Here is a 26068-nt window from a genome sequence, read left to right on the forward strand (position 1 = left end):
AGGGTCTGTCAGCCCCTAAATACTTTGAGAGTATAAGGCACCCAAGAACAGTAACGATAAACACACCAAGGAATCAAGCTCAGTCCTGGCTTTGGGAACCTGCACCACTCTGCCACGTGTCTGGCAAAGGCTCCCCCTGGGTTTGGGTGTGACGGACCAGTGGGTCCCGGGGGCGGTACAGATACACATCAGGAAGAAATCTGCCAAGGTATGGAAAACATCATATGGGAGACTCACGGGCTCTGTGGCTTCTGCTTTATACTCTGGGTTGGGCTCTGGAGGCTGCAGAGACCCAGCCATTGCCAATCACTGCCATCAGCATCTTTCAAATTGCAAAGTTCTTTGGTAACAACCCACAGGTAGTAATTCCCTGAAGAACAGACAGCTACTTACTACACAGGAATAGTTCATGGTCTCCAGCGGGATCCTGCTGTGCGAAATCGGTGACTTCTGACCTGGGTCAGAGGCAGCCTTGCTGGTAGAAATGATAAAACAGACTCACTCATTCGTGCTTCTTGCATGTGAAGCATGAGGAAGGGAACAGGTTTACAGGGAAATGAATTCCACATGGCTCAGGAGAGAAGGAAAGCTCTGATGTGTGTGTGTGTGTGTGCAGTTGTGATATTTCAGCTTCCTGTGTGTTTCCAACAAGTCCAGGAGCCAGGCTAGTGAGAGTATACGTCAATTAACACTGATTGCAGAAGAATCCCAATGTTTGCTATTAGATGCATGATTGTGAGTAAAATATTTACATTAGGATTTTTTTTAAAAAAACCTCAAATCACAGTATTTAAGATATAGGTATTAACATAGTTCTTTTTTTACCATACAGTGTAGAAAAAATAGTGATACTCGAACCCAAATACTGTAATTTTACCGAAAACTGCACTGAGTGGTATCCATCTCGTGTGAGGTACATTTTTTTTAGGCCTGAAAAAAGGACCAGACCGCCTGTGCCTTTAAAAAGAAAAGACATTTGCCCAAAGTGAATGATTTGACCTTGAAAAAATGAGCCACTCACTTTGTGTTCAGGGCCTGGAGACTCCGTGGCCCCCACCCCTTGTCAGGGGAGCCAGGGCTCGTGGTGGGGAGCTGGTCTGCTCTCCGGCTGGCATGACGCTGTAATGTTCATCACTTAATGAATTTTAGATGCTGAGGGTGACAGCGGGGTGGGGGGGGGAGAAGGGCAAGAGAGGAGGAGGCTGGTGTATTACCTTCTCTGGGGAAAAACATGGAAGCTTTTCACATTCCACCCAAACAAGCAAACACATTTGAAATGAAAAATACCTGACCCGGGTCTTAATTTGCTATTTGTGATGTAAAAAATTGATATTTCTTCGATTTTTTTCATATGGTGCATTTAACAGCCACGGGGCCTGAAGTCCTTGATGTTTACCAGTTGCTGTAGTCAAGATGTGACCTTGATGTGGATGCAGCGTGGTCTTGTTCCATGTGGCAAAGGATTCCAGAAAGATGTGACTGCATGTGTTCCCCCTGGACCACGGCACATAGCTCCCTTTTCTCACGGGGGTGGAAATAAACGGTTACACTTCTCTTGTCTCAAACTGAAATTCTGAGAAGCAGATGGTCTGTTGAGAGCTCCCCTCTAGATCTGAGGAGTCCGGGTGCCTCAAGCCGGGAAAGGGCATCTGGAAATGAGCCCCGGGCGGCAGCTTCTCATTCTCTGCCCTAATAAGCAGCCATACCCACAGCAGCCCACTCTGCTGAGGTAAGTTTAAGGACCTGCCGCGTTCCACAAACACAGCATCATGCAAAGCGTTACATAATTCTTTAAATGAAAGCGTGAAGACGCGTTGTCTTATTCTTTTCCTTGCAAAACTTCCACTGTCACATTTTAGTTTGTCCTGTAGCTTCCACAGAAGTAGAATGGGCCTCCTGTATTCTGAGTCAGACCAAATTTACTTCCTTTGTTCTCACTCCCGTGTGTTTCACGGGCTGAGGGTCCACGACCATTTTCCTGGATTGTATTAAAACGGCACCTAAAAATAGATACAAAGCTCAGCAAAAACTTTTAGATCTCAACCTTTGGAGCCTAACCTTAGATCTTTCTGGGCAGAAGGTCCCTAGAGGAGAACACGCCACCGGAAAAGTCCTTGCACTGAGGAGGAAAGCGCCCAGTTAGCAGGGTGTGGGGACGCTGTCAGCATTCACTGTCACGGCCCTTCGTTCGCTCCTCCCAGCCGAGCTGTCTGCGGAGCCTTCCTGCTGTGCCGCCTGGAAGTCACTGCTGTCAGGAAGGCAAGAGTCCCCTTAGCTGACAGCTCCATGCAAAGACTTGGTTGGTAAGAATCCATAATCCCGGGGGAGCCCCGTAAATCAGCTTGGACCAAGACTTAAGAGAAGCTGGGCCGCTTACAAAACGAGAAGAATAAATACAGAAAGTCTGTCTTTGGAACCATCCAGTGCCCGCACCACCAATGCCGTGGGAACAGTGAGTGTGGCGAAAATCCTCCCTGGACACTTCTTAATAATCGCTGAGCCCCCCGCTGGTGGCATCGGTCTTAGTTTGCGACTTCTATGGACAGTACAATTTCCTTGCATCTCCTGAATCGACACCACTGTTGTGAACCGAAGAACAAGTGACCCCTCCAGGAACACGTGCAGCCCGGGCACCGGGCTAACCCACAGGGAGCACCTCGCCGCACCCTTGCCCGTCTTAAACGCAGGGGCGGGAAGTGCGGGAAGCAGGCCACCCCTGCGGCTAACCCTGCACCGCCAGGCGGCCCTTCGTCCAAGCTGGTGTTTCCACTTGAAGACGGGGCTGAGGATTGGAGGTGACAGCAGGAACTTGCATGGACAGCGCAGGTGGGGAGCCGTGAGCACCTGGCACCGTTTTCCTCGTGGGATCTGCGCTTTGAAAGGCCACACAGGTGGAAGAGGCACTTGAAGGTGGCTGGTTTTCCCCCGGTCCCTGGAAGCCCCCTCAAAGGCCAGGCCGGTGACCAAGTTGGTCTTAGCTGGGAGTGCCGGACTCCCTGGTTGAAACTATGGACTTACATTTAAACAGGACTTCTTAAGACATTCCAGAGACAGGTGTGGTCATTGGGTCAAGACAAAAACAAAAAACCAAAAACCCTCCATCGTGCATCTGGCCGCCAGGTGTCAAACGTGTGCAGTGTCACAGTGGCTTGAAAAGGAGTCAGGCACAGAGGGGCACAGGTGGGGCTGGGGCGTGGCAAGGCCTTGTGAAGCCACGGCGTGACTTGTGACTAAGGCTTGCACGGAGGCATCTCTCCACCCTCATCTGCCAGGATTTCCCCGCGAACAGGCTCATGCATGGCCAGCAGGCGTAGCTCAAGAGGAGGTTGCCCTGGGTGAGCAGGTCACCCGGGCCCTCGGCAGTGAAAGGGTGGAGTCCTCACCACTGGACCACCAGGGAATTCCCAAGGCTTCCTTTAAGCAATAAAATTCCTTTAAAAATCCACATAACCTTCCATTTCTCAGTGTGCACACAGCAAAGGTGAGCATCCAGCCTCTAAGCCCTAACAATAGATGGTCTGACTAGAGCTGCACCAAAAGGCCCAGTGTTAGGTGGACCTTAATTTTAACAGTATCTTTTGATAGCTCTATTGAGGTAGCTGTCATGCTGTAGGTTTGGGGAAACAGTAGTTGCTCAATTAATAGTACTTATCACCATACATCAAACAAAGGATCTTACGTGGGCCTTGAGCTTCTGCTCAGATCTTAGGCTGCTGCCCTTTGCTGGAACGTCCACGGTCCTCAAGGTCGTCTGTTTCCTTAGAGTTTCACGTGGCCCAGTGTAGGAAACGCATCAGTACCGTGGAAAGGTGCGTTCTGTGCTTTTAAAGTAGAAGGAAGGACTCCCTTTAACAGGGACAGCTCTCACGGACATTCTGGAATTCTGGAATTCTTTCCCCTCAATTCACATTCACTGTTTACTTCTGTGCATATATCCTCTTTGGGAAGATGCTTGAAACGCCTCTCACCGGAGAGCTGTAGAAAGGTCACAGGGAAACCGGAGGCCAGGCAGGCAGCAGGAAGGGTTCTGGAGCTCTGGCAGTAGTCAAAATGCTCCTCTGACGGCTGGGGCGCCCTGTTTCTGACAATACTGGACGTCAGGGCAGCGGCGTCCTGCATGTGCAGCCCTCAGGCTTCTCACAGGGTGGCAGGGGCAGAAGGCAGGGCATGGGGCCCCCAACTGGAGATGCCCAGGAGGCAGAGAGGAGGGGCGTTGGCAGGACGGCAGCAGGGTGTCCTGGAGGAGCCCCATGGTCCCCCCTTCCCAGACAAAGGCTGCCTGGTAATCTGTGGTCTCTGAGGAGTCTGGCACTTTCTGTGATAAGTTGAGGAAAGGAAGAACCAGGTTTAAACAGTGGCTTGTAGAGCGGGTCAAGGTTGTGAAAGGGGGTCCTGCCATGTCCTGTATCCAGCAACCCGGGCTGCCAGCTCCACGCTTGTGGTTTGAAGCTTCTGGAACCTGCTTCCATTGGACCTCATGCTGACATCTGTTGAAACCTAGCAAGCAAGAAGTGTGCTCTTTAAATAGCTACTATTCGAAAAACTACCATATATTGAACTGGTGAATAATTCGTCTATATTTGACCATCAGTGCTTGGAGAAATCTTTGATTAGGTGACCACAAATACTCTGAGTGGCAATTAGTGACTCTGTTATTTCAAATGAATTTCTTCCTATTAACAAGTGAACAATGTCAACTGGCTTTCAAGCTGAGGTCCTCTGTGGCTTCGCCAGGGGCATCGCTGGTGGTCTAGCTGGGCCCCAAGGGGACCAGACGCTCACTAACGCCGCTGATGCAGAACCTGGGCCCGCCGTCAGCTTGTTCCCGTGGCACGTGTGAGCTAGGAGCTCTTTCAGACAGGCTGTATGAGAAGCTAAACACAACAGACAACCCTTCCAAAAGCCTGAGTCTCAAGGCTCACTTTCCGACGCTGTGTCCATTTGAATAGATCTGTCCCAAGACACCAGAGCAAGAGGCCACATACACCTGGCACCGGGATCCTGCCCCGAGACCTTGGACAAGCCACAGGTCTCCAGGCTCATCAGCCCAGGGAGTTCACATTTTAGGAAAGAATGGGGACACGGATGCACCCTGTGACTCAAAGCTTAACTCCTTTCTGACTTAGGGCAACCCCTGATTGGTGTCATTCTGAAGTGGAAATGCTTTGATTTGCTTCCAGCAGATCCTCTGATTGGATCTTTAAAAAAAATAAAGATAAAACACACCACTAAACGTGTAATGTGTAAAAGGATGTCCTAATTGTAAGTTTTGCTTTTTTCTAGTTGAAGTCTCACAGTTTTATTTACAATAATGCTGATCTTGGGAAGTTTATGAAATTCAATCCTAGCCATTCTTTAACGGCAAATAATAATGACCTTATAGAACCAAATTTCCTAAAGATAGAGGGGGAGGGGCATCAAGGGTACAACCAGGTCGTAAATGCTATTGCCCAAGAGGCATCCAGGGGCTGAACTGGCAGTATCGGCCCAGTCTGGCTCGGGGGAGGCACTGCTGGAAGTTCTCTGATGGGACCATTACTCTACCATGGTGGACAGAAAAAGAGTATTTCCAGGTCCAGGTGCTCCAGACGAAAACCATAATCCATACCGCCTTCCTAACTGGACCAAGGTTGAAAAGTGGATCTTTAAGGCTGAAACAGATATTGCAGATAATGGCAAAACTACCTTACATATGTAGTTGGAAAAGGAAACAACTCTCAAAATCTTTGTAAAAACCACCAGCCTGTTGTGCATCCTGAGATGAGTAAAACCACCATTTCATATCCACCCCAACCCCCCCGCCCCAGCCTGCCCCGTTCATTCTCCAGATGAGACCCCTGCCCCCAGGCCACACTATAAAGTCACCTGTGCCTCGTCTTCTCCACTCCAGGGAGCAGCTACCACTAGCAAGAGTTATAAAAATTAAGCCGCGTGTTGAAAAAAGCAACACAGAAAAAGACCAAGGAGCTGCCTTGACAGAGGGGACCCAGAGCAAGATTTACAAATAACTTGTCACTTTGCCCCTGGAGACGTGACCATGGCCCCCAAACAGCCTGAGTCGGTTGGTTCAGATTTGATAGGAAATGGAGGTGAGAGGAATGGGAAACTGGCATGCTTCAGAGTCTGTCCTGTTCCTGTTGACCACAGACACTAGCTTTAAACAGGCAGAGGATCGAGTCCAGAGGGCCCGTGAGACGTGGCTTTCCGGGATCTTCTACACAAACCTGGGAACAGGCTTCTTCACATATTAGTTACACCATGAAAACAGCGAACTGAAACAAAACAATTGCTGCATTTTGATAGCTTATTGAATCATTCTTTGACATTCTAAACCCTAAGATTCAAAACCGGCATGTTGTCTTTCTTCAAATTCAGGAAACTTTTAAAATACCTAACCTTTGGAGACATCTAGGTTTACAGGATTATAAAAATTAAAAAGTGCTGATTAGTTTTCAAAATTATAAAGGAGCACAACAGTCAAAACGTGGTGAAAAGGGAAGACAGACCACGTATTCTGAGGTTAATTCACCAGTAAATTCCTAATGTGACAAAGAAATCTGCATTGATTCACATCGGGTGCATTAAATCAGACCACTGAACACCATTCTGCGTAATTTTCCAAGTCCTGACTAATAGCTGTTTATCACCAGCATTTCTTGAAGCAGTGGTTAAAAAAAGAAAGAAACATGGAACAGGATTCCGGTTACCTAGAGCTTATACCTTCCTTTGTCCCAGGTTCAAATGCTGACATTTGTGCAAAGTTGCGTTGCTCCCATCTCTCACTTGTAGTGCTGTCGCCTTTAAAAACGCTTGAAAAGTTTCTTTTTTGTGTGCATTTCCAAGAAATCAGTACATATCCCTGTAAATTTCCTGCAGCAGCGGGTGCAGGGCGGCGTCGGACTCTGTCTTCTTGATCACCTGCACCAGTTGCGCATGCTCCGTAACCAGCTGCCGCAGATCTGCCATCTTTTGCAGGAGTTTTGGGAAGAGAAAGACGTCATCGGGATGGTTGCTCTCTAAGTGAAGTTTGAGCACGTGCACGATACCCTCCTGCATTTTTTCAATGTGTCCCACATTTAGAAGGCCGGGCCGATCTATCCTCAAAAGAAAGCAGAGATGTTTGAGTGCAATTACCAGCATGCTAATACCTAATAACTGTTTTTCAGTTTGAGAAACCTTTTTTTTTTTTTTTTTTTTTTTTTGCGGTACATGGGCCTCTCACTACTGTGGCCTCTCCCGTTGCGGAGCACAGGCTCCGGACGCTTAGGCTCAGCGGCCATGGCTCACGGGCCCAGCCGCTCTGCAGCATGTGGGATCTTCCCAGACCGGGGCACGAACCCATGTCCCCTGCATCGGCAGGCGGACTCTCAACCACTGCGCCACCAGGGAAGCCCTTTTTTTTTTTCTTTTTTTGGCGACGCCACTCAGCATGTGGGATCTTAGTTCCCAGACCAGGGATCAAACCTACGTCCCCTGCAGTGGAAGCACGGAGTCCTAATCACTAGACTGCCCGGGAATTCCGGAACAACCAAACATTCTGATTGGACACGGCCTTTTTTTTACCAAAAGCTCAGCTGCCTTTAGATGCTGTCAACCTACCTAGAAGATAGAACTAGATTTTTCCCAAGTCGCTGGGCCTGATAGGGGCAGACAGGACAAATACTCATTCCTAAATATTTCTACGACCTTAAAATGACTAGCTACCTTACAGGGTGGCTGCTTCATTTAGGATTTATCTGATTACCACCTGTCAGGGGAAAACCTGTATGTAGAGGAGTAACTATACATACAAACTGCTTTTGCATAATATGGAAAATGAAATTCTTCTTCCTGTGTCTTCTTAGGTGCTCGGTTTCAACAATATTTAAGGCGTGTGATTATGTTTGACTTCGGTTTTGTGGTATAAAGCACCGTTACAGGTACCTTCCAATATAAATCAGCTGAAAAGAAGGTGGAGCCAGAAATGAATCGGAGGATGGATACGGGAGGGTGCTGAGGTGACCCAGAGAGGGGAGGTCTGAGGCTTGGTGCAGGAAGGGTGATGTGGACACCAGGTGACCTCCCGGGGTGCCTCAGACACAGACACCAGACTTCCTGGGACAGCTCAGATCCATGCATCCTGCCCTTGGTCCAGAAAATCAGCCCCCACCATCCGTATTCAATAGGCAGTGCTCTCTTTAGGGTCCCACGCATTACTAGGACTTTCAAAAGTGTTGCTCATGATGTGGATTTTTCATTTTTTGTTTTTTTGGTTATAAAATAATTACTAAGTTTTTAAAGAGAGAGATTTTTAAAAAATAGTAAGTGAACCCCCCCTCATAATTTTAACCCCATCATACAGATTTCATGTATATCTCACCAGATATTTTTCTGATCTATGATTAAAATTTCTTTTATAAAGCTGTCATACTACTTATAAATAGCTGTGCATTGCTCTCCCCACAACACGACATCTTGAGCGTGCAAAGGACGGTGACAGATTACATTCTGTGCTTTTTGCCAGAGCACAGGACTTCCTCCACCTGTGCCCAGCTGGATGGTCAGAAGGACAGACCTCGTGGAGCTGGGCCACCCTCACCCAGCTCCACGTCCAGAGTCCGGGCAACTGTGGCCAGCCTCAATTCCGCGAGTGAGGGACTCATGGGGGACAGTACAGCTTCAGGCAGCTTGAGGAGGCAGTGGCCCCTTCAGTCTCCCCTAAGGCTGGGTAGGGTCAGCCGAGTTTACAGTAGAGGGTTGACCTTCTTAGACCCAGGACAGGGCTATTTAAAGGAACGTGACACCGAGCCAAAAACCTGGGGACTGCAGGGCCAGCTCCCCCGTACAGAGGCCTAGGTTCTCCTTCACTGGGATCCATTTCCTTTGGCAAAGCACACTTTGCAGTCACTGACAGTTAGCTACTGATATTTTTCATTATGAAATAGCATAAATATACCAATAGAGACAGCAACTGTACTAACATCTGTAGGACTTTATAGAATACTGTCTGTAATATGGATATAATATGATAACAACATAATTGTAACACTGTCGTCCCTTGGTATCTGTGGGGGATTGGTTGCAGGACCCCCCGAGATGCCAAAATCCACGGATGCTCAAGTCCCGTATATAAAATGGCATATAACCTATGCACATTCTCCCATACACTTTAAATGATCTCTAGATTAATTGTAATACCGAATACAACGTAAATGCTATGTAAATGGTTGCTGGTGTGTGGTAAATTCAAGTTTCGTTTTTGGAATTTTCTGGAAATGCTTTTTTCTGAATGTTTTCAATCCGCAGTTGGTTGAATCTGCAAATGCAGAACCCACAGATATGGAGGGCCGACTGTATATGATGATATTATATACCATACATTATAATATTATTACAATTATATCTGATATATAATAGATATTAGATATAATAGATATAATTACATTATAATTATTAATGATACCTAATCTTCCATTATATTCTAAATAAATATATATTCATATAATTACAGATAGAACATTTATACTTTACAAATGTGTTTATATATAATAACATGAAGTTTGGGATTAACATATACACACTGCTATATATAAAATAGATAATCAACATGGACCTGCTGTCTAGCACAGGGAACTCTACTCAGTATTCTGTAAAAACCTAAATGGGAAAAGAATCTGAAAAAGAATAGATATATGTATATGTACAGCTGAATCGCTTTACTATACACCTGAAACTAACACAACGTTGTAAACCAACTATACTCCAATATAAAATAAAAATTTTTTAAAATAAAGAATAAAAGTTCTGAAACGGAAAAAAATAACATATGCTATAGTATGATATGATATTGATATCATTCTCACTGAATTCTGGTTAGTGGCAGTGTGGGGCTCGGACACCCTCCTCCCCTACAGTGTTGGCTCCACCCCACTCACGTTGGATTTACCACCGCCAAATTCTCTAGGTAGGAGGCTGTGATTGCCACAGCACCAGCTGGTGAAATCAATAACTTACCTCCACAGCAAATTATAGCAGCCACAAAAAGGGAAATATCACTGTCGTCCAGCTCCAGTGCATTAAACTTCATTGCAAAATCGAACTTGGGCTCCATGATATCACAAAATGGTTTTCTTAGGCTTTTTAGGAATTCACGAGTTATAAAACCATTTCCATATGCTACCAGCATCCCGTCTTTATTCATCACAGAAGACAGCATTGCAAATATGGCCTCGTAAACTCCATATTTCAGCAAAGTGACTTGGTCGTTCAAGTCCAAGTTTGCGAACCCCGGGATGGACTTGGCAAACTCCGTGAGCTCCGTGACCGTCTCCACAGACGTGCACTGGCAGCAGTGGAAGATGCGGACCTCTGCCTCCTTATTCTGGATGCCGTTGGCCACCAACTTGGCCACGAGAGTCTTCTCGGCCATACATAACGTCTCCATGTCGTGTATGACAAAAGGCTGACAAGAAAAACACTGGAATAAGTCAGGTAATTGGCGACAAGCTGTCTTCTTAATTATCAAGAAACTGATGAGTAGCTGCAGTATTCCAGCCACCTGTCGAGAATCAAATTATGTACAAAACACAGTCCGCATTCTTAAACAATCTCAAAATTAGTTGAGGACAAGAAGACATTTAATAGAGGACAATATAAATCAGTAAGATAATAATCATCATCGCCTAAAACTGGGTGGGGATTTCATTGCTAAGAAAGTGAAGTTCTGGGAATTCCCTCGCAGTCCAGTGGTTAGGACTCCGTGCTTCCACTGTAGGGGGCACAGGTTCGATTCCTGGTTGGGGAACTAAGATCCCGTATGCCGTGTAGCATGGCCAAAAAAAAAAAGTGAAGTACTGATTTTGGCAATAAAGCTAACAAGAAAGAGAATATTAGCAAAGCACTTTAAATATTTTATGATAGGGCCTCCCTGGTGGCGCAAGTGGTTGAGAGTCCGCCTGCCGATGCAGGGGATACGGGTTCGTGCCCCGGTCTGGGAGGATCCCATATGCCGCGGAGCGGCTGGGCCCGTGAGCCATGGCCGCTGAGCCTGCGCGTCCGGAGCCTGCGCGTCCGGAGCCTGTGCCCCGCAACGGGGGAGGCCACAACAGTGAGAGGCCCGCATACCGCAAAAAAAAAAAAAAAAAAAAAAAAAAATTTTATGATATTCTCTGAATTCCCAAATACTACTGCAATAGCCAGTAATTACAGTAATTCTTAATTTTGCATTTTATGAACTTCGCAGATAATCATCATCCAACACTGACTGTTGAATGAATAAATTTGGCATGTAAATAAATACAAGTCAGAAAGTTGGCATTTGTGTGGAAGTAAACAAAAAAGCATTGTTAAACCCTTGCTCTCGGGGGATAAACCGGAAAGCCTTGAAGGACCCTCGTTTCCCGGTACAGGAGACTGAAATCTTCCCACCACTGTTTCACGTTCTGAGACAAATACCAAATCCCCACGGCAGCTCCCTAAATGTGGCCTTACCATGTGCATCTAAACCCACCGTTCCTGCCATTTTATAAAGATCTAGCAGAGGAAGGAAGAGATGGTTGGCCATGTTATTTGAAGCCAACATGCTCAGAAGTGATGATGTATCTGGTGGGGCTTAGAAGAATGGGCACAGATACTGCTGTTGGCCAAAATTTATGCCAGCTCTGTGTGCGGAGCAGAAGAAATGGCAGTCTCTGAGGGATCTCTCTGATTCTTAATGTGTTCTACAGACCAATAATGAAGTGGGCTGAGGCATTATTTTCAATCCCCACTAGATAAACATTGAGTGTATAAGAAGCCCAGTGATTTTAAGAATCACTCTGCCAGTGGGCAAAACACATCACTGATAGTGCCTCTGTGCCCACGGCACATCGTGTGCCCTATTTCTGGGCTCACAAGAGCATCAGGAGGAATCACAGCACAAAGCCATCTTCCGGGTACCTGCTGGGTATACCTGGCACAGAGGTGGATGTGTTGGGATAATGTGATGCATTGCCTATGAAATGTTTAAACAGAATTAGAATTTGCAAGATAGTGTTGGACAAAAAAAAAAAAAAGATCTGATTTCACATCTGAGGAAAGGGAATATTTTTAAAATTATCTGTGAATGACTGAAAACAGTCTGAATACAGAACTCAAAGCCCAATTTCTAACAATCTCAAGTTTGATGATGGAAGACTAAAACTGTCTCTCTCCAAAGACTTTAAAAGCAGGCCAGGACTTCCCGGTGGCGCAGTGGTTAAGAATCCACCTGCCAATGCAGGGGACACGGGTTCAAGCCCTGGTCTAGGAAGATCCCACATGCCACGGAGCAACTAAGCCCATGCGCCACAACTGCTGAGCCTGCGCTCTAAAGCCCGTGAGCCACAACTACTGAGCCCACGTGCCACAACTACTGAAGCCCACGCACCTAGAGCCCATGCTCCGCAACAAGAGAAGCCACCACAATGAGAAGCCCGCGCACCGCAAGGAAGAGTAGCCCCTGCTCGCCGCAACTAGAGAAAGCCTGTGTGCAGCAACAAGACCCAACACAGCCAAAAATAAATAAATAAGTAAATAAATTAAAAGCAGGCCAGATTTACCACTGTTTTGAGAAAGTTTTGGGGGCAGTTCTGCTTCACAGGAAGTTGGAGCTTGGATTTAAAGTATTAACGTTTATAGGATGGACCAGAAAAATGTTTTTAAAGGATAGATGGCAGTACTCCCTCAATTTCAGAAAATATTATAAGGCCACCTTGACTTTATTCAAATCACTGGCTTTTCAAAAGTACATTCAGCAGAAATAAAGGTGTTACATAAAAAAAAATAATAATAAAGAATCCTGTTGTCAAAAAAAAAAACCTCGAGAAACACTGAGTTAAATAAAGTTAGAGCCTACCAGAGTCTTTAACATGAGTGTACACCATGGATCTTTAAGAATGGGATTAGCATAAACAGTGGTTCCCAGTGTTTGACTGCAGAACGCTTATTATTATTATTATTATACTGTTGTTGTTATTTGGTAGGACATCTCTTGGACTAGCACAGACTGGCTACACAATTTGCAGGGCCCAGTGCAAAATGACATGTGGGGTCCCTTATTCGAAAGTGCTTACGAATTTCAAGACAGCAACAGAGCATTAAACGTCAGCACAAGGCCCTCTAAGCAGGGGTGTTGTGAAACTGGACACATGCCCAGGACGCTGGCCCTGGACTATTTTTATGTGGAACATTCTCTCATAAATGGAGACTTCAATGGTAATAAATATTTCATTTCATTTTTATAAAATTATCGCTTGGATTTTAAAAGGCAGGACTCATTAACAGGCAAAATTAGAAATGATCTGAATTCAAAACAAGTGCTAACATTTAAAAAATCATGTTTATGACAGCCAAAGAGATATTATAGAGTAACACCCTTGAAAGTTTGCCAGGTTTTATTGAGAAACATTCTTGATTAGACTATTTTAAAAATCCAGAAGCTTATATTTAACTTTGGAATATTCTTTTTATCCTCAAGCTTGAATATGAATATATCTGATGTTATGGGTGGTCATTTCAAATCAGTGAAGCACACTGTAAAGCTTTTAAACATCACAAGGCAGAAAGCTGCCCACTTTCCCCCCACGTCACTCCACGCCAGGACCAGAGGTCTCCCCTAACTGATATATATTTCCCTCGCTCACACCTGACACTGTTCTATGTGTGTTAATGATGTTATTTATAAGAATTCATCTCCAAAACACACTGAAACAGCATTTTCTATGAAAAGTTCAGCAGCAGCATCTTTTCGGAGAAATTTAATTGTGACTTATTGGTAGAATTGCTTCGGATGAAATGATCTAATAAGCTCTTGGGTAGGTTTTACTACACACTTCTAGATATAGTACAAAATAGTATGTTTTTCAAGCTACTGACAAGTTATAGGTATAATATTTCAATATAACACAGCAGGCCAAACCCCATGGTGTGGTGTGAGGGGGCTGCCATTCCAGGATGCCGCCCCTCCCGGCAGCTCTGTCTCTGACCCGGCACAGATGGAGCAGAGACTGTGGCCCCAAGCTGGATGCTCCCAGCTCTGGGGTGCACTGGGCTGGACGGGGAGGTAGGAGGAGGGCCATGCTTCGACATATAGAGGAAATGGGGTGGGAAGTGAACCCAGCTTGGAGCAAACAGTGCCATCAAAGGCAGTGGCTGGCCCTGGACACTCCCTTTCAAACTGGTACCCGCGATGCTCTGGTTTGGAGGTGGGCAGAAGCAAGCAATTGACTTTCAGCAGTACCCCGAATTCTGTTTTTCCTCTCCAGTGAAGCCCAGTGCTGGACTATGGGTCTATCATTTATTTCCTTAAGACCAAAAGACAGATTCCTCTCCCAGAGTAACTGTGTGATGGTCCTCAACTGTCCAGATTTCAATTCTGGCCGCAGGTGATGGGCTCCTTCTTAGAGCGCGTGGATCTCAGTGGGGTGTGAGAGGATACGCCATGGAAATCAAGTTAATATTAAACAAGAGTGTTTGGTTCTGAGTAAAGATGACTTTTAAGTTTGCTTTGCTTTGCATTCTGAAAACCCAAGGGAGATGTAGAAGAACTCAGCAAGATCTAAAAGGATTCCAAGAGATCAAAAATTTGGGTTGCTTTAATTTGGGGCTATAAGAATCATTTCCAGGATGGAAATTCAAAGGTAGAAGATTACTTTGCTTTCACCCTTGTGATCTGGAAAGGGTTAGGGTGGAGTTTCTGCGAGCCTCTGGGGCTGCCCAGCATGGGTGTGGCTTTACCGATTTAACAAGAGTTTTCTTGAACCCTCCTAAAGTACCTCAGCCTATTTAATTGGAGAATTCACCAAAGAATGGAAAGACTCAGTAAAAAAGAGGTTTGGTTTGTTCATGAAAGTAAGTAGCTCGTGAGATGCTTTATTTTCCTGTGACTAAAAATTCCAGCTTGTAATTCCCAATAAAGATGGCTTCAAGCTACTCATTAGTACAAATCAAACCTGTTTCACCACTCTCACAGGAGAAAGGCAAAACGTCTTTATTCGTCAACCTTGGGCCATCCCCCTCTTTCAAGGTAGCTCTGAGATTAGGCCTGTAACGGAGACAAAGGCTTAGCTAACTGTGGGGTGGGGACAGGGTGGCATCAGGCAGGGGAGGCGAAGTGTAGGCGTCCACAAGGGGCAATCTTAGTTGCTACCGAGAAGGTCCAGAACCGTCCAAAAAGACAATAAAGTTTCTGTAAACAAAGGACCCTTTCTAAGCCCCGAGATGTCATTTCCTTCTCATTGGAGAAGAAGAAGGTGGGCAGGGGGTAGGAAGGGGGAGGTCGGAGAGGAGAAGGTAGTTTTAGGGGAAAGGATGTGAGAGCACACTCTGAGTGGGAAGTGAATAGTTTCATTTTCTGGCATTAAAATAGGGATTAAAAAAATCACTTAAGAAGCCACCCTAGAATCTGGTAAACTATTAACTTTTTGAGTGCATTAATTACATAGTCATTATAAGAACATGGTTGCTAGGAGCTTTGAGGTGGATCAAATGGGACAGGAGTTGCTGTTGGGCTATGTTTTATAGTCTCTGAGGGAAATGTTTCCATTGCATTGTCTCTCGTTTGCGTTGGGGATAAATATGATTTTCTCAACATTTAGGACATATTTCCTCAATCCTCCTCTTCGACTCAGCTGACCTGTTGCCAAAGGAGCACTTCAGACTATAATAAACAGCAGCAAAGCCACCTACCGGATTGTTGCTGGCCTTTCCCGCGAGGATGACCCGGGCCTTGACCTTGTTCATGTTGAAGTTCTTCAAGTAGGCCTCGTAAATCCTCTTGGCGAGAGATTTGAGATCTGCGGTTTCAGAATTTTCTAGGTCATGTTCACATGTAAGGATTTCTGCTTTCAATTTTGCTTTTTCAGATCTTGGCATTCGTCCGAAACGAATTGCTGGGGGTTGGAGGGGAGAAACGGAATAACGGAAAACACAAAGAAATGAACAACAAAACATGGAACAAGGACTAACAGCTGGATGAAATGTTCACACCACGGGTTAAACTTTGAGCAAACATTCACGGGTAAGTTAAAATCCACTTCTCAGCACTATTCAGCTTTCTCCCTTGGAGAGATGAAAATAACCTCAAACTCCATATATCCTGGACTTTTAAAAAAGCTTAAAATTAAAGGTAGCACCATGACTCACTTTATCAGTAGGATGGGCTTAAGGTCACTTCATGTCGTTAGGTACATAATTGATCCTTTCGGTTAAGATGAAAGTGAGCCTTAGAAGGAGTTAACATAATACCTTTTTCTTTTTCCAGAAGGTAGACATGCAACTCTTATGAACACATTATTTTAAATTCACTTTCCTGTAGTAATTGGCAAGTTCTAAAATAAGAGTATGGGGACTTCCCTGGTGGTCCAGTGGTTAGGACTCCGACCTTCCACTGCAGGGGACCCAGGTTCAATCCCTGGTCGGGGAACTAAGATCCTGAAAGCCGAGCAGCACGGCCAAAAAAAATAATAATAATAAGAGTAGGATTGAATATAATTAAACTCATAATATGGTAAAATGTTTGAAATGGCACATGCTTCATACATATGATATGAACATTGAGACATCCCAGTGGTTTCCAATGGGTTTCAAAATCTGGTCTCAAAGTTGTACCATTTGAAGTTTCTAACAGTATTTCTAAGGGTTCTACTAGATCTCTGTCATTTGAGGCTTATTTTTCTTAGGCTATCATGTTACAAAATGACCTGAGTATTAAATGCCGCAGCACATTCATTCAAAATACAGTCTGTTCCGACCCGGTAAGGGGGGTAAACTGAGGCATGGGTGGGGGAAATGCGATAGACAACCTTACCTACCATTATGGGACATCCCAACTGAAAGGCACTTGTGAAAACGACAATACTGGCACTTATTCCGATTCTTTTTCTGAATCTTGCAGCTACGGTCACATGCGTCATATGCCAGCTTTAGCCGAACAGTTCTCCGAAAGAAACCCTGCGGATTGATATACAGCTTATTAAAGAATACGGACCACTGAGGAATCAGTGTCATTCCTTTCTTCACATCTCCTGTTGCTCATTTACTGTCTTTTTGTAAATGAACGAAATGTAGAGAAACAGTTCATCTATAAAGTCTGATGTAATTGGGGCAAATTGAAAATTTGAAATTTCATTACGTGTAAAAAGAAAAACAATAAAATGAGGCAAAAGTCAAAGTAATTTCAACACGCCCTCACCTGGCCTGGGAAGACACAATTACGGTCTCCTGAAGAGTGACTCTGCCTTGCCAAGATTTATACAAATGTGACTTTCTCTTCTCAGAGGACAGATCCATATTTGTGACTAAAAAGTTCTAAGAATTTTTATAAGAGAATATTAACTCTCTAAACGACAAAGATTATATAATAAAAGGAAGCCAGCTGGTTGTAAATAATTTTCTTGCTTTATAAAAGTATCTTAGGGACTTCTCTGGCGGTCCAGTGGTTAGGACTTAGCGCTTCCACTGCAGGGGGCATGGGTTCCATCCCTGGTGGGGGAACTAAGATCACATGTGCCACGTGGTAAGGCGCGACCAAAACAAAACAAAAACAAAAAACAAACAAACAAAAATATCTTAAACTTTACTTTAGTAGAGAACCAACTTTACTATTTAGCTCATAAAAAAACAAAAGTAAACAAAGGTGACTAATCATGGTCCTGCAGAAAAGGCCACTTTGCAAGTAGTTTTTTCAAGGTATGTGGCTGGCAAATTGTGAAGGGTTTATATTTACACTGGGCTCTTTCCTCTTTGCTTTCTGGTCATCCTTCCATAGTTCTGCTGGAGGACACGGCCTGACCCCCTGCACTGCAGGCCCTGGGTCACCTATGGTTAGAGGTCCAGCTGAGCTGGCACAAGAATAAGGATATACACAAGGGTGCTCGTGGTTCGGGTGGCCAGGCCCCCAACATGCAGGAAGGGACTGCTGGGGGACCCTGAGCAGCTGGGGAGGACACAGCCACGGGTCTGGTCATCGCCCAGCACGTGCTGCAGGATCCTGACATCTCTGATGGTTGTGAGAACCACTGCCCTCCGTGACCTTCTGATGAGGGTGGAGAGAAAAAGTGGACAAAACTCTCTGACCTCGCATCCAAATGAAGGGAGCCTCTTTAATGTGGCTTATTTTCTGTTAAAGAACACACTCTCTCCGTCACTTACAAAGAACAGCCCAGCAATATGCCATAGACTTTCCAAAGAGAGAAAGGAATGTGTTACGTGGGTCAGTTTCTGATCTACAACTTGAGCAGACCTTTCTTAGTAGTGACAAACATTTGTGTATAAAATAAAAGGGACCACACGTAGTCCCCGAAAGGCCACCTTTCTCCCCATCCAGGGTCCACGATACCTTGCAGCCTTCACATGCGTGAACTCCGTAATGGTAGCCCGAGGCTTTGTCCCCACAGATTCTACACTCGATGTTCAGTGCTACGCTGGACGATTCCTCGGCGCTGCCAGGAACCACAGGGTAAGAGATGGACGAGGGACTCGAGGCTGGTGAGAGGGTGTCTAGGAACACAAGGGGAAGATTTACGAATATTCACAGCCTCGCCATCCGATGTCGAAACCAGCTTTCTGAGGATCTGAGTTCACGGGTGAGGCATTTAGTGGGGAGGCATCAGCTGGTGGGCAGGGCTCCCATGCTGCATCCACCCGGGCCTGGCCCTTGCACACCCTCTGTGCTCCCACAGTGACCACGTCGCCAGCATCCCCGCTGGGGCTCCTACCCAAGGGGCTCCCCAACTAAGAAACAACTTTACTTTTTAATCCATAAAAAACAAAACAAAATGGACTAAACCATGGCCCTGCAGAATAGGCCACTTTGCAAGTAGCCTTATTCACACAAATGGTTACAGCAGCTTTATTCCTTTTTTTATGGTGGCGGAGGTGGGTATACTATTTTATTAACATTTAAATGTCACCAACAATGAGCTCAAGTATATGCTAGCCACATGCTCAGATTTTTTTTAAATAAATTTATTTTTGGCCGCGTTGGGTCTTGTTGCTGCACGCAGGCTTTCTCTAGTTGCGGCGAAGAGGTCTACTCTTTGTTGCGGTACGCGGGCTTCTTATTGCAGTGGCTTCTCCTGTTGCGGAGCACAGGCTCTAGGCACATGGGCTTTGGTAGTTGCAGTACGTGGGCTCAGTAGTTGTGGCACACGGGCTTAGTTGCTCCTGCGACATGCTCAGATTTTTGACACAAAGATAAAATGGACAGGCAGCTGTAAGGGTGCAATGTATTTAACACTGCACAATATAGTCAACAATTAGACAATCTAGGGGGTGGTATAACTATACACTACAAGTATAGTGACAAGCCCTGGAACTGGAGGAAAAAACCGCCATTCAGGACTTAGCAGAGGTCCTTGCAGCAGCTTTATTATTCTTGGTTGCCAAAAATCGACATGTCCTACACAGAACTCATTGCTTTCTTTGCGTCTTCCCTTCCAGCCCTTTTGTAATTGTTAACTCAGTAAATGGCATCAGAATACAGAATAAAAATCCGAGTGGGCAACACAAAAGCACAATCCATGAAAGAAAAAAAAAGAAGCTGGACTTTTTTTTTTTTTTTTTTGCGGTGTGCGGGCCTCTCACTGTTGTGGCCTCTCCCGTTGCGGACCACCGGCTCCGGACGTGCAGGCTCAGCGGTCATGGCTCATGGGCCCAGCTGCTCCGCGGCATGTGGGATCTTCCCAGACTGGGGCACAAACCCGTGTCCCCTCCATCAGCAGGCAGACTCTCAACCACTGCGTCACCAGAGAAGCCCTGTGTCGTATTTTAGATTCTACATATAAGTGATATCATATGATACTTGTCTTTCTCTGACTTACATCACTTAGTATGATAATCTCTAGGTCCATCTATGTTGCTGCAAATGGCATTATTTCATTCTTTTTAATGACTGAGTAATATTCCATTATATATATATATATATATATATATATATATATATATATATATACCATGTCTTCTTTATCCATTCCTTCGTCAATGGAAATTTAGGTTGGTTCCATGTCTTGTCTATTGTAAATAGTGCTTTAGCAGCTTTATTCTTTTTTTTGGCTGTGGCATGTGGCCTGTGAGATCTTAGTTCCCCGACCAGGGAGTGAACCCAGGTCCTCGGCATTGAAAGCACAGAGTCCTAACCACTGGACTGCTGGAGGAATTCCCCAGCAGCATTATTCTTAATTGCCAAAAATCAGAAGCAACCAAGATGCTTCAATAGGTGAGGCCAATCCCCAAAGGCTACAAACTATATGATTCGTAATATCCGACATTTGTGGAAAGGCAGAAATAGAGCAGTGGTAAAAAAAAAAAAATCAGCGGTTGGAGTAGGGGTCGGGGAGGCAGGGCTGAGTAGGTGAAGCCCAGTGGCTTTTTGGACGTGGTGAAACTATTCACATGAAAATGTAATGGTGAATACAGGACACAATGCACTTGTCAAAAGCCACAGAATTTTACAGTACAGAGTGAACTTTAAACGTGTGCAAATGAACAAAAAAAACTGAGGAGGTCCAGAGATTCCAGGATGGCACACAGAATGTGATGATACAATCTATATCACAAATGTAAGAAACATTTGTAGGAAACCTCGATGAAGATATTCGTGTAAGTGACCTTGGAAACGAATGGAGTCTGTGAGGCCAAAGGCAAAAGAACTGCACCTGGACACTGTCCCCAGCCGATAAAGTTGTTTTCCACAGGGCTTTGGGTGAGCAGTTTTGATGCCACCGCACTGGAAATGAACAACTAATTGTTCATTTAATGATGGTGACTGAATGGATGGCTGGATGGTGGGCCAGGTCTCTCACTGTTGGAGTGTGAGCTCATTGATGAAGCGACAGGAGGAGGCTAAAGTGGTCCATGTGGTGGTGGATTAGAGGTGCAGACATCTGTTTGAACTCACGTTTACCCTGACATTGAGACAGACAGCTATATACAGAAATACAGACGTGTACATACATGTGTTAGTATGTACACATGTATGTCTCTGCTCTATCAGCTGAGAGAGCCTAAAAGAAAAGATACTTCAGGGAATTCCCCTGCAGTCCAGCGGTTACGACTCCGCACTTTCACCGCCGAGGGCACGGGTTCAATCCCTGGTCGGGGAACTAAGACCCCCATGCCGCTTGGTGCGACCAAAAAGAAAAAAAAAAAAAAGATACTCCAATAGCAACCTGAAATGCTTAGAGGGAACAGTACTGAGGGTTAAGAGGTGGTCCCGTGACCACCACTCACGGCGGAAAAATCTCAGAATCCTTGGGGCACTGGGTAAAATACTCAAAAGGGTTTTGCCTCTGAATTGGGGCAAAATTACTTCTAGAATCAACACTGCTCTGGTTCCGTCTAACAAAGCTTAACCACAGGACCTGAAAGGATCAACATTTTCCATGTAACTTAACTGTATTTCAGAATAAAACTCAAGAATATTTGTGTAAATGCAAAATTCTCCATCATCAACAAAGTTCACAAGGTATGGTATCTAATAACAAATTGTAAAACATTCAAAGAAGCAGAAATGCATGACCCATTCCACTCCTATCTCCCCAAGAGAAGTGAAAGCACTGTCCATACAGAGGTGTGTACGTGAACTTTCCCAGCAGCTTTATCTGTAACAGCCAAACCTGGAAACAATCGAATGTTCATCAATAGCGTGGATAAACTGCGGCAAATCCATACAGTGGATTTTAGAAAATGAACTGTTGATAGATGCTACCAATGCAGATGAATCTCAAAATAATTTTGCTGAGTGAAAGGAGTCAGACTAAAAAGAGTACATACTATATGATTCCATTTATATAAAATTCTAGGAAATACAAACTGATGGATAACGACAGAAAGCAGATCAGTGGTACCTGGGGAGGGAGAGAGGCATGAGGGTGGGGAAGAGGGATTACAAAAGGGCACAAGTAAACTTTGGGGTGAGGGGTCTGGAATTTGATTGTGCTGTTGGTTTCACAAGTCTGTGTGCGTGTGTGTGTGTGTACATCCAATTGCACACTTTAAATATGTGAAGCTTTTTATATCAGCAAAGCTAAGAAAATTGCTAAGAAAAATTGGGGGGTGGGGTGAGAAAGATAGATGGGCTGAGTAAGCAGCCTCACCCATCTGGTCTCCCAAGGAGTCAAGTTTAAACTGAATGAGTCTTATAGACGGCCCTCCCGTATTTGCAATTTACATAACTTAGAAATATCACGCAAGGGAGCCATTACATACAAAGATGAAAAAGCTAATTTACAAATAAGAAATCATTTTATCTCTCAAATCAATTGTAAACAATAACAATGAAAAACCTGGAAAGGAGACAAAGCAAGATTTTAAGAATTTTGAGATGACTCCAAACTGCCAAAAGGATTAATAAACACAGTAAGGGGAACTGAAGCAAAATAAAAATGGATGATCACACACCCACCACCTTAACGGCCAGGGGCCAAAAGTCAAGGATGTGTGTCTAGTACACTTCAGCGCAGTCACTTTTTTTTTTTTTTTTTTGCGGTACGCGGGCCTCTCACTGTTGTGGGCTCTCCCGTTGCGGAGCACAGGCTCTGGACGCGCAGGCTCAGCGGCCAGGGCTCACGGGCTCAGCCGCTCCGCAGCATGTGGGATCTTCCCGGACCGGGGCACGAACCTGCGCTCCCTGCATCGGCAGGTGGACTCTCAACCACTGCGCCACCAGGGAAGCCCAGTGCAGTCACTTTTTGTAAGTTCCCTTTTTTTTTTCTTTTTGCCATAGTGCAGACCCTATCACAAACACCGGCACAGTGCAGACCCACGTCCATGTCCCCTTTTAAACAGTGCCCGTCCCCAGTGGGCTTGCTGGACTTAGAGCTCGTGCACTTTCAGCCACTCTCTCCACGCACACGGGTTTATCAGTGAACTTGGCTGCCAGCGGAGCACAAATGCTCCCTTTCCCACCGTCACCCAGGTCAGTGCACAGCCGTGAAAATCATCTTCCTGGAGTGGGAAGACATGAACAGACGGTCAGGGAAACATGCTCCAGACCAAGATCGTGACACAAGGGGACCCACGGAGGGGAAAGAACATAGAGACCTTATACCAGACGCTGCAGGGAGAACCTTCTTTATTCCCCAAGAGAGCCTGCACAGTCCGAGCTCGGAGCTCAAAACCACACACACACACCTCCTGGCCAGTCCAAACCCAACTCCTCCAGTCCCAGCCAAGACCCACTTCTTTTAAGGCCTGTGTTTCCTTATTAATTTTCTGTCTGGAAGATCTGTCCATTGGTGTAAGTGGGATGTTAAAGTCCCCCACTATTACTGTGTTACTGTCGATTTTCCCTTTTATGGCTGTTCGCATTTACCTCATATATTGAGGTGCTCCTATGTTGGGTGCATATATATTTACAATTGTTATATCTTCTTCTTGGATTGTTCCCTTGATCATTATGTAGCATCCTTCCTTGTCTCCTGTAAAAGTCTTTATTTTAAAGTCTATTTTGGGGCTTCTCTGGTGGCACAGTGGTTGGGAGTCTGCCTGCCATTGCAGGGGACACGGGTTCGAGCCCTGGTCCGGGAAGATCCCACATGCCGCAGAGCAACTAAGCCCATGCATCCAACTAGTAAGCCTGCGCTCTAGAGCCCACGAGCCACAACCACTGAGGCCGCGCGCCACAGCTACTGAAGCCCGTGCACCCAGAACCCATGCTCCACAACAAGAGAAGCCACCACAATGAGAAGCCCGCGCACCACAAAGAACAGTAGCCCCCGCTCGCTGCAACTAGAGAAAGCCCACGCGCAGCAACGAAGACCCAACACAGACAAAAATAAATAAATAAATAAATAAATATAAATTTTTTAAAAATTTAAAAATAAAGTCTAGTTTGTCTGATCCAAAACCCACTTCTGCCAAGAAGTACAGTGGAGTCAAGTCCACCCCAGACAGGGCTTCCTTTAAGTCAAGGTACAATTTACACCACATTATACTGGGGTGGCTTAAACGTTGCTCAGAAAGATGAACTGTGCAATGATTTCCTCTTTCCCAGTGAGGTTACCTGAGCAGACCCCATGTTTTATTTCTTTGTATCTGCCTTGGCTGATGCCTGATGTTTTTTTTTCCTCCTGTCACCATCTTGAAATTTATTTTTTCAGTTTTAATATTTTTTTATTGAAGTATAGTTGATTTACAATGTTGTGTTAATTTCTGCTATACAGCAAAGTGATTCAGTTATACATATACATACATTCTTTTTTTAAATATTCTTTTCCATTATGATTTATCATAGGATATTGAATATAGTTCTCTGTGCTATACAGTAGGACCTTGTTGTGCATCCATTCTATATATAAAAGCTTACAAGGGAGTAGGGAGATGGTTCATATACATTTCCAGATAAAAGAGAGTGATTTTTATTACAGTAGGAGTCTCTGCTTTAAAGAAATATAAACTCACAGCATTTAAAAAATGCAGCTGACTGCTGAATTTCAAGCATTATATGATTTATGTACGGCTTTTAAAAAGAAGGCATACTTGTTGGTTATTTATTTTAAATATAGCAGTGTGTACATGTCAATCCCAAACTCCCTAACTATCCCTCCCCACCAGGTAACCGTATTTAACATAAATAACCAACAGGGACAAAAAATTAAAATTAAAAAAAAAATCAGTCACCCAGGATGCACTCAAAGATTTGTCCACAAGGAGGTCTGTTACAGAGCATTCATCATGGTGAAAAATTACAAACAACAGGCTGCTCAGGTAAGTTACATGCAAGAGATTACTCTGTAGTGTAAAAATTATATTTTCATGTGAAAATTCAAATGAGCTACACATTTATGGTGTGTGCACTCTTATGTGTATATTATACTCAATAAAAAGTTTATCCAAAAACAAACAAAAAGAGAAGGCATACGATGATATGCGAGACACACCTGAAAAGTTTCAAGGCCCAGTGGCACTGCATGTCGTGCTTTTACACATCTAAAGGTTTTAATGCAGAGAGATGTGACTTCTTCTCCAGGTAAAGAGAACAACTTTCTCTGTGGAAAAAAAACATTTCCAGATAAAGCTTTCTAGGAAATAGCACACTTACCTGTAATAACGGAGCCATCGGATCCTGGACCACTTCCTAAATACTGGTATTCTGTAAAACTGAAGCTTCCAGAACTGTCCTCACCAATGGACTGAGAAATATCTTGAATGGTTCCCATTTCTTGTAGGAATTCTTCAGAGAGTGGACTTTCCAGATCCTCAGCCTCGAGTGGGGAGAGGGGACCAATCGGGCTCTCCGTGTCCACCATCTCAACTGGATGGAGATGGTCCCACTGCCGGGCTCCACGTTCCTGTGAGGAGAGAGAAGTCGTGGGTGAAATGGACAGAGAAGAACACTGGTTTTCCTTTAACAAAGACATCATTTATCAGCAGAGACACACCTGAATTCATAATCTAAAAAGTAACATTGTTGGCCACCTTACCTCCGCTTGACTCTTGACAAGCTTATTAAGAAAATGAAAATCTTTATTATTTTTTTTATTTTGGCCGAGCAGCTTGCAGGATCTCAGTTCCCCAAGCAGGGATTAAACCCAGACCCCTGCAGTGAAAGCACCGAATCCTAACCACTAGACCACCAGGGAACTCCCAAGACAATGAAAACCTCTAAACGAGAGCACGTCTCAGGAGCCAGAGCCAAGCAGGCCGGGAATCATTCATGCACTGTTGAGCACACACTGTGTATCCGAGGTAGACGAAAACAGCAGAGGACACACATAAAGTTCCCGCTGTCCCGGAATGCACCTTCTGGTGGGGACATGTCTGGACAGTCTGATGGGGATACAGCGATGCAGGGGGAGGATGGGGAAGGACACTGCCCTACAAGACCGGCCAGGGAGGACCTCTCAGAAAAGGGGCACAGACACCTGCAGGAATGAGGGAGTGAGCTGTACGGACATTTTGGGTAGAATGTTCCAGGAAAAGGAGCGGCAAGTGGAAAGCCCCCAGGATGGATGTACACAGGTACGTCCAGGCATGCGCAGGCCAGTCTGGCTCAGGTGGGAGCCCGGGGGGAGTGGGACAGGCAGGCAGTCGGCACACACGCTGGAGGCAGTATTATATGTTCTCCTTGCAC

At 45.0% G+C, this 26068-nt stretch overlaps 1 protein-coding gene across 3 annotated transcripts in view; it reads right to left on the reverse strand.

Annotated features, from left to right (window-relative positions):
* Positions 1–6447: 6447 nt before the first annotated feature.
* The window catches only part of PPARA (peroxisome proliferator activated receptor alpha), a 71110-nt gene continuing 51489 nt past the window's right edge, over positions 6448–26068 (reverse strand). For all 3 annotated transcript variants that reach the window (XM_060111813.1, XM_060111816.1, XM_060111815.1), the window contains exons 3-8: positions 25037–25286; positions 18335–18495; positions 16809–16947; positions 15685–15887; positions 9994–10441; positions 6448–7094 (exon numbers count right to left, since the gene is read on the reverse strand). In XM_060111813.1, the coding sequence (XP_059967796.1) occupies positions 6847–7094; positions 9994–10441; positions 15685–15887; positions 16809–16947; positions 18335–18495; positions 25037–25244 (1407 nt within the window). In that variant the 5' untranslated portion in view covers positions 25245–25286 and the 3' untranslated portion in view covers positions 6448–6846. The remainder of the gene's footprint in view (positions 7095–9993; positions 10442–15684; positions 15888–16808; positions 16948–18334; positions 18496–25036; positions 25287–26068) is intronic.

The sequence above is a fragment of the Mesoplodon densirostris genome, chromosome 11 (genome assembly GCF_025265405.1).
Source record: "Mesoplodon densirostris isolate mMesDen1 chromosome 11, mMesDen1 primary haplotype, whole genome shotgun sequence".
In the NCBI taxonomy this organism is placed as follows: Eukaryota; Metazoa; Chordata; class Mammalia; order Artiodactyla; family Ziphiidae; genus Mesoplodon; species Mesoplodon densirostris.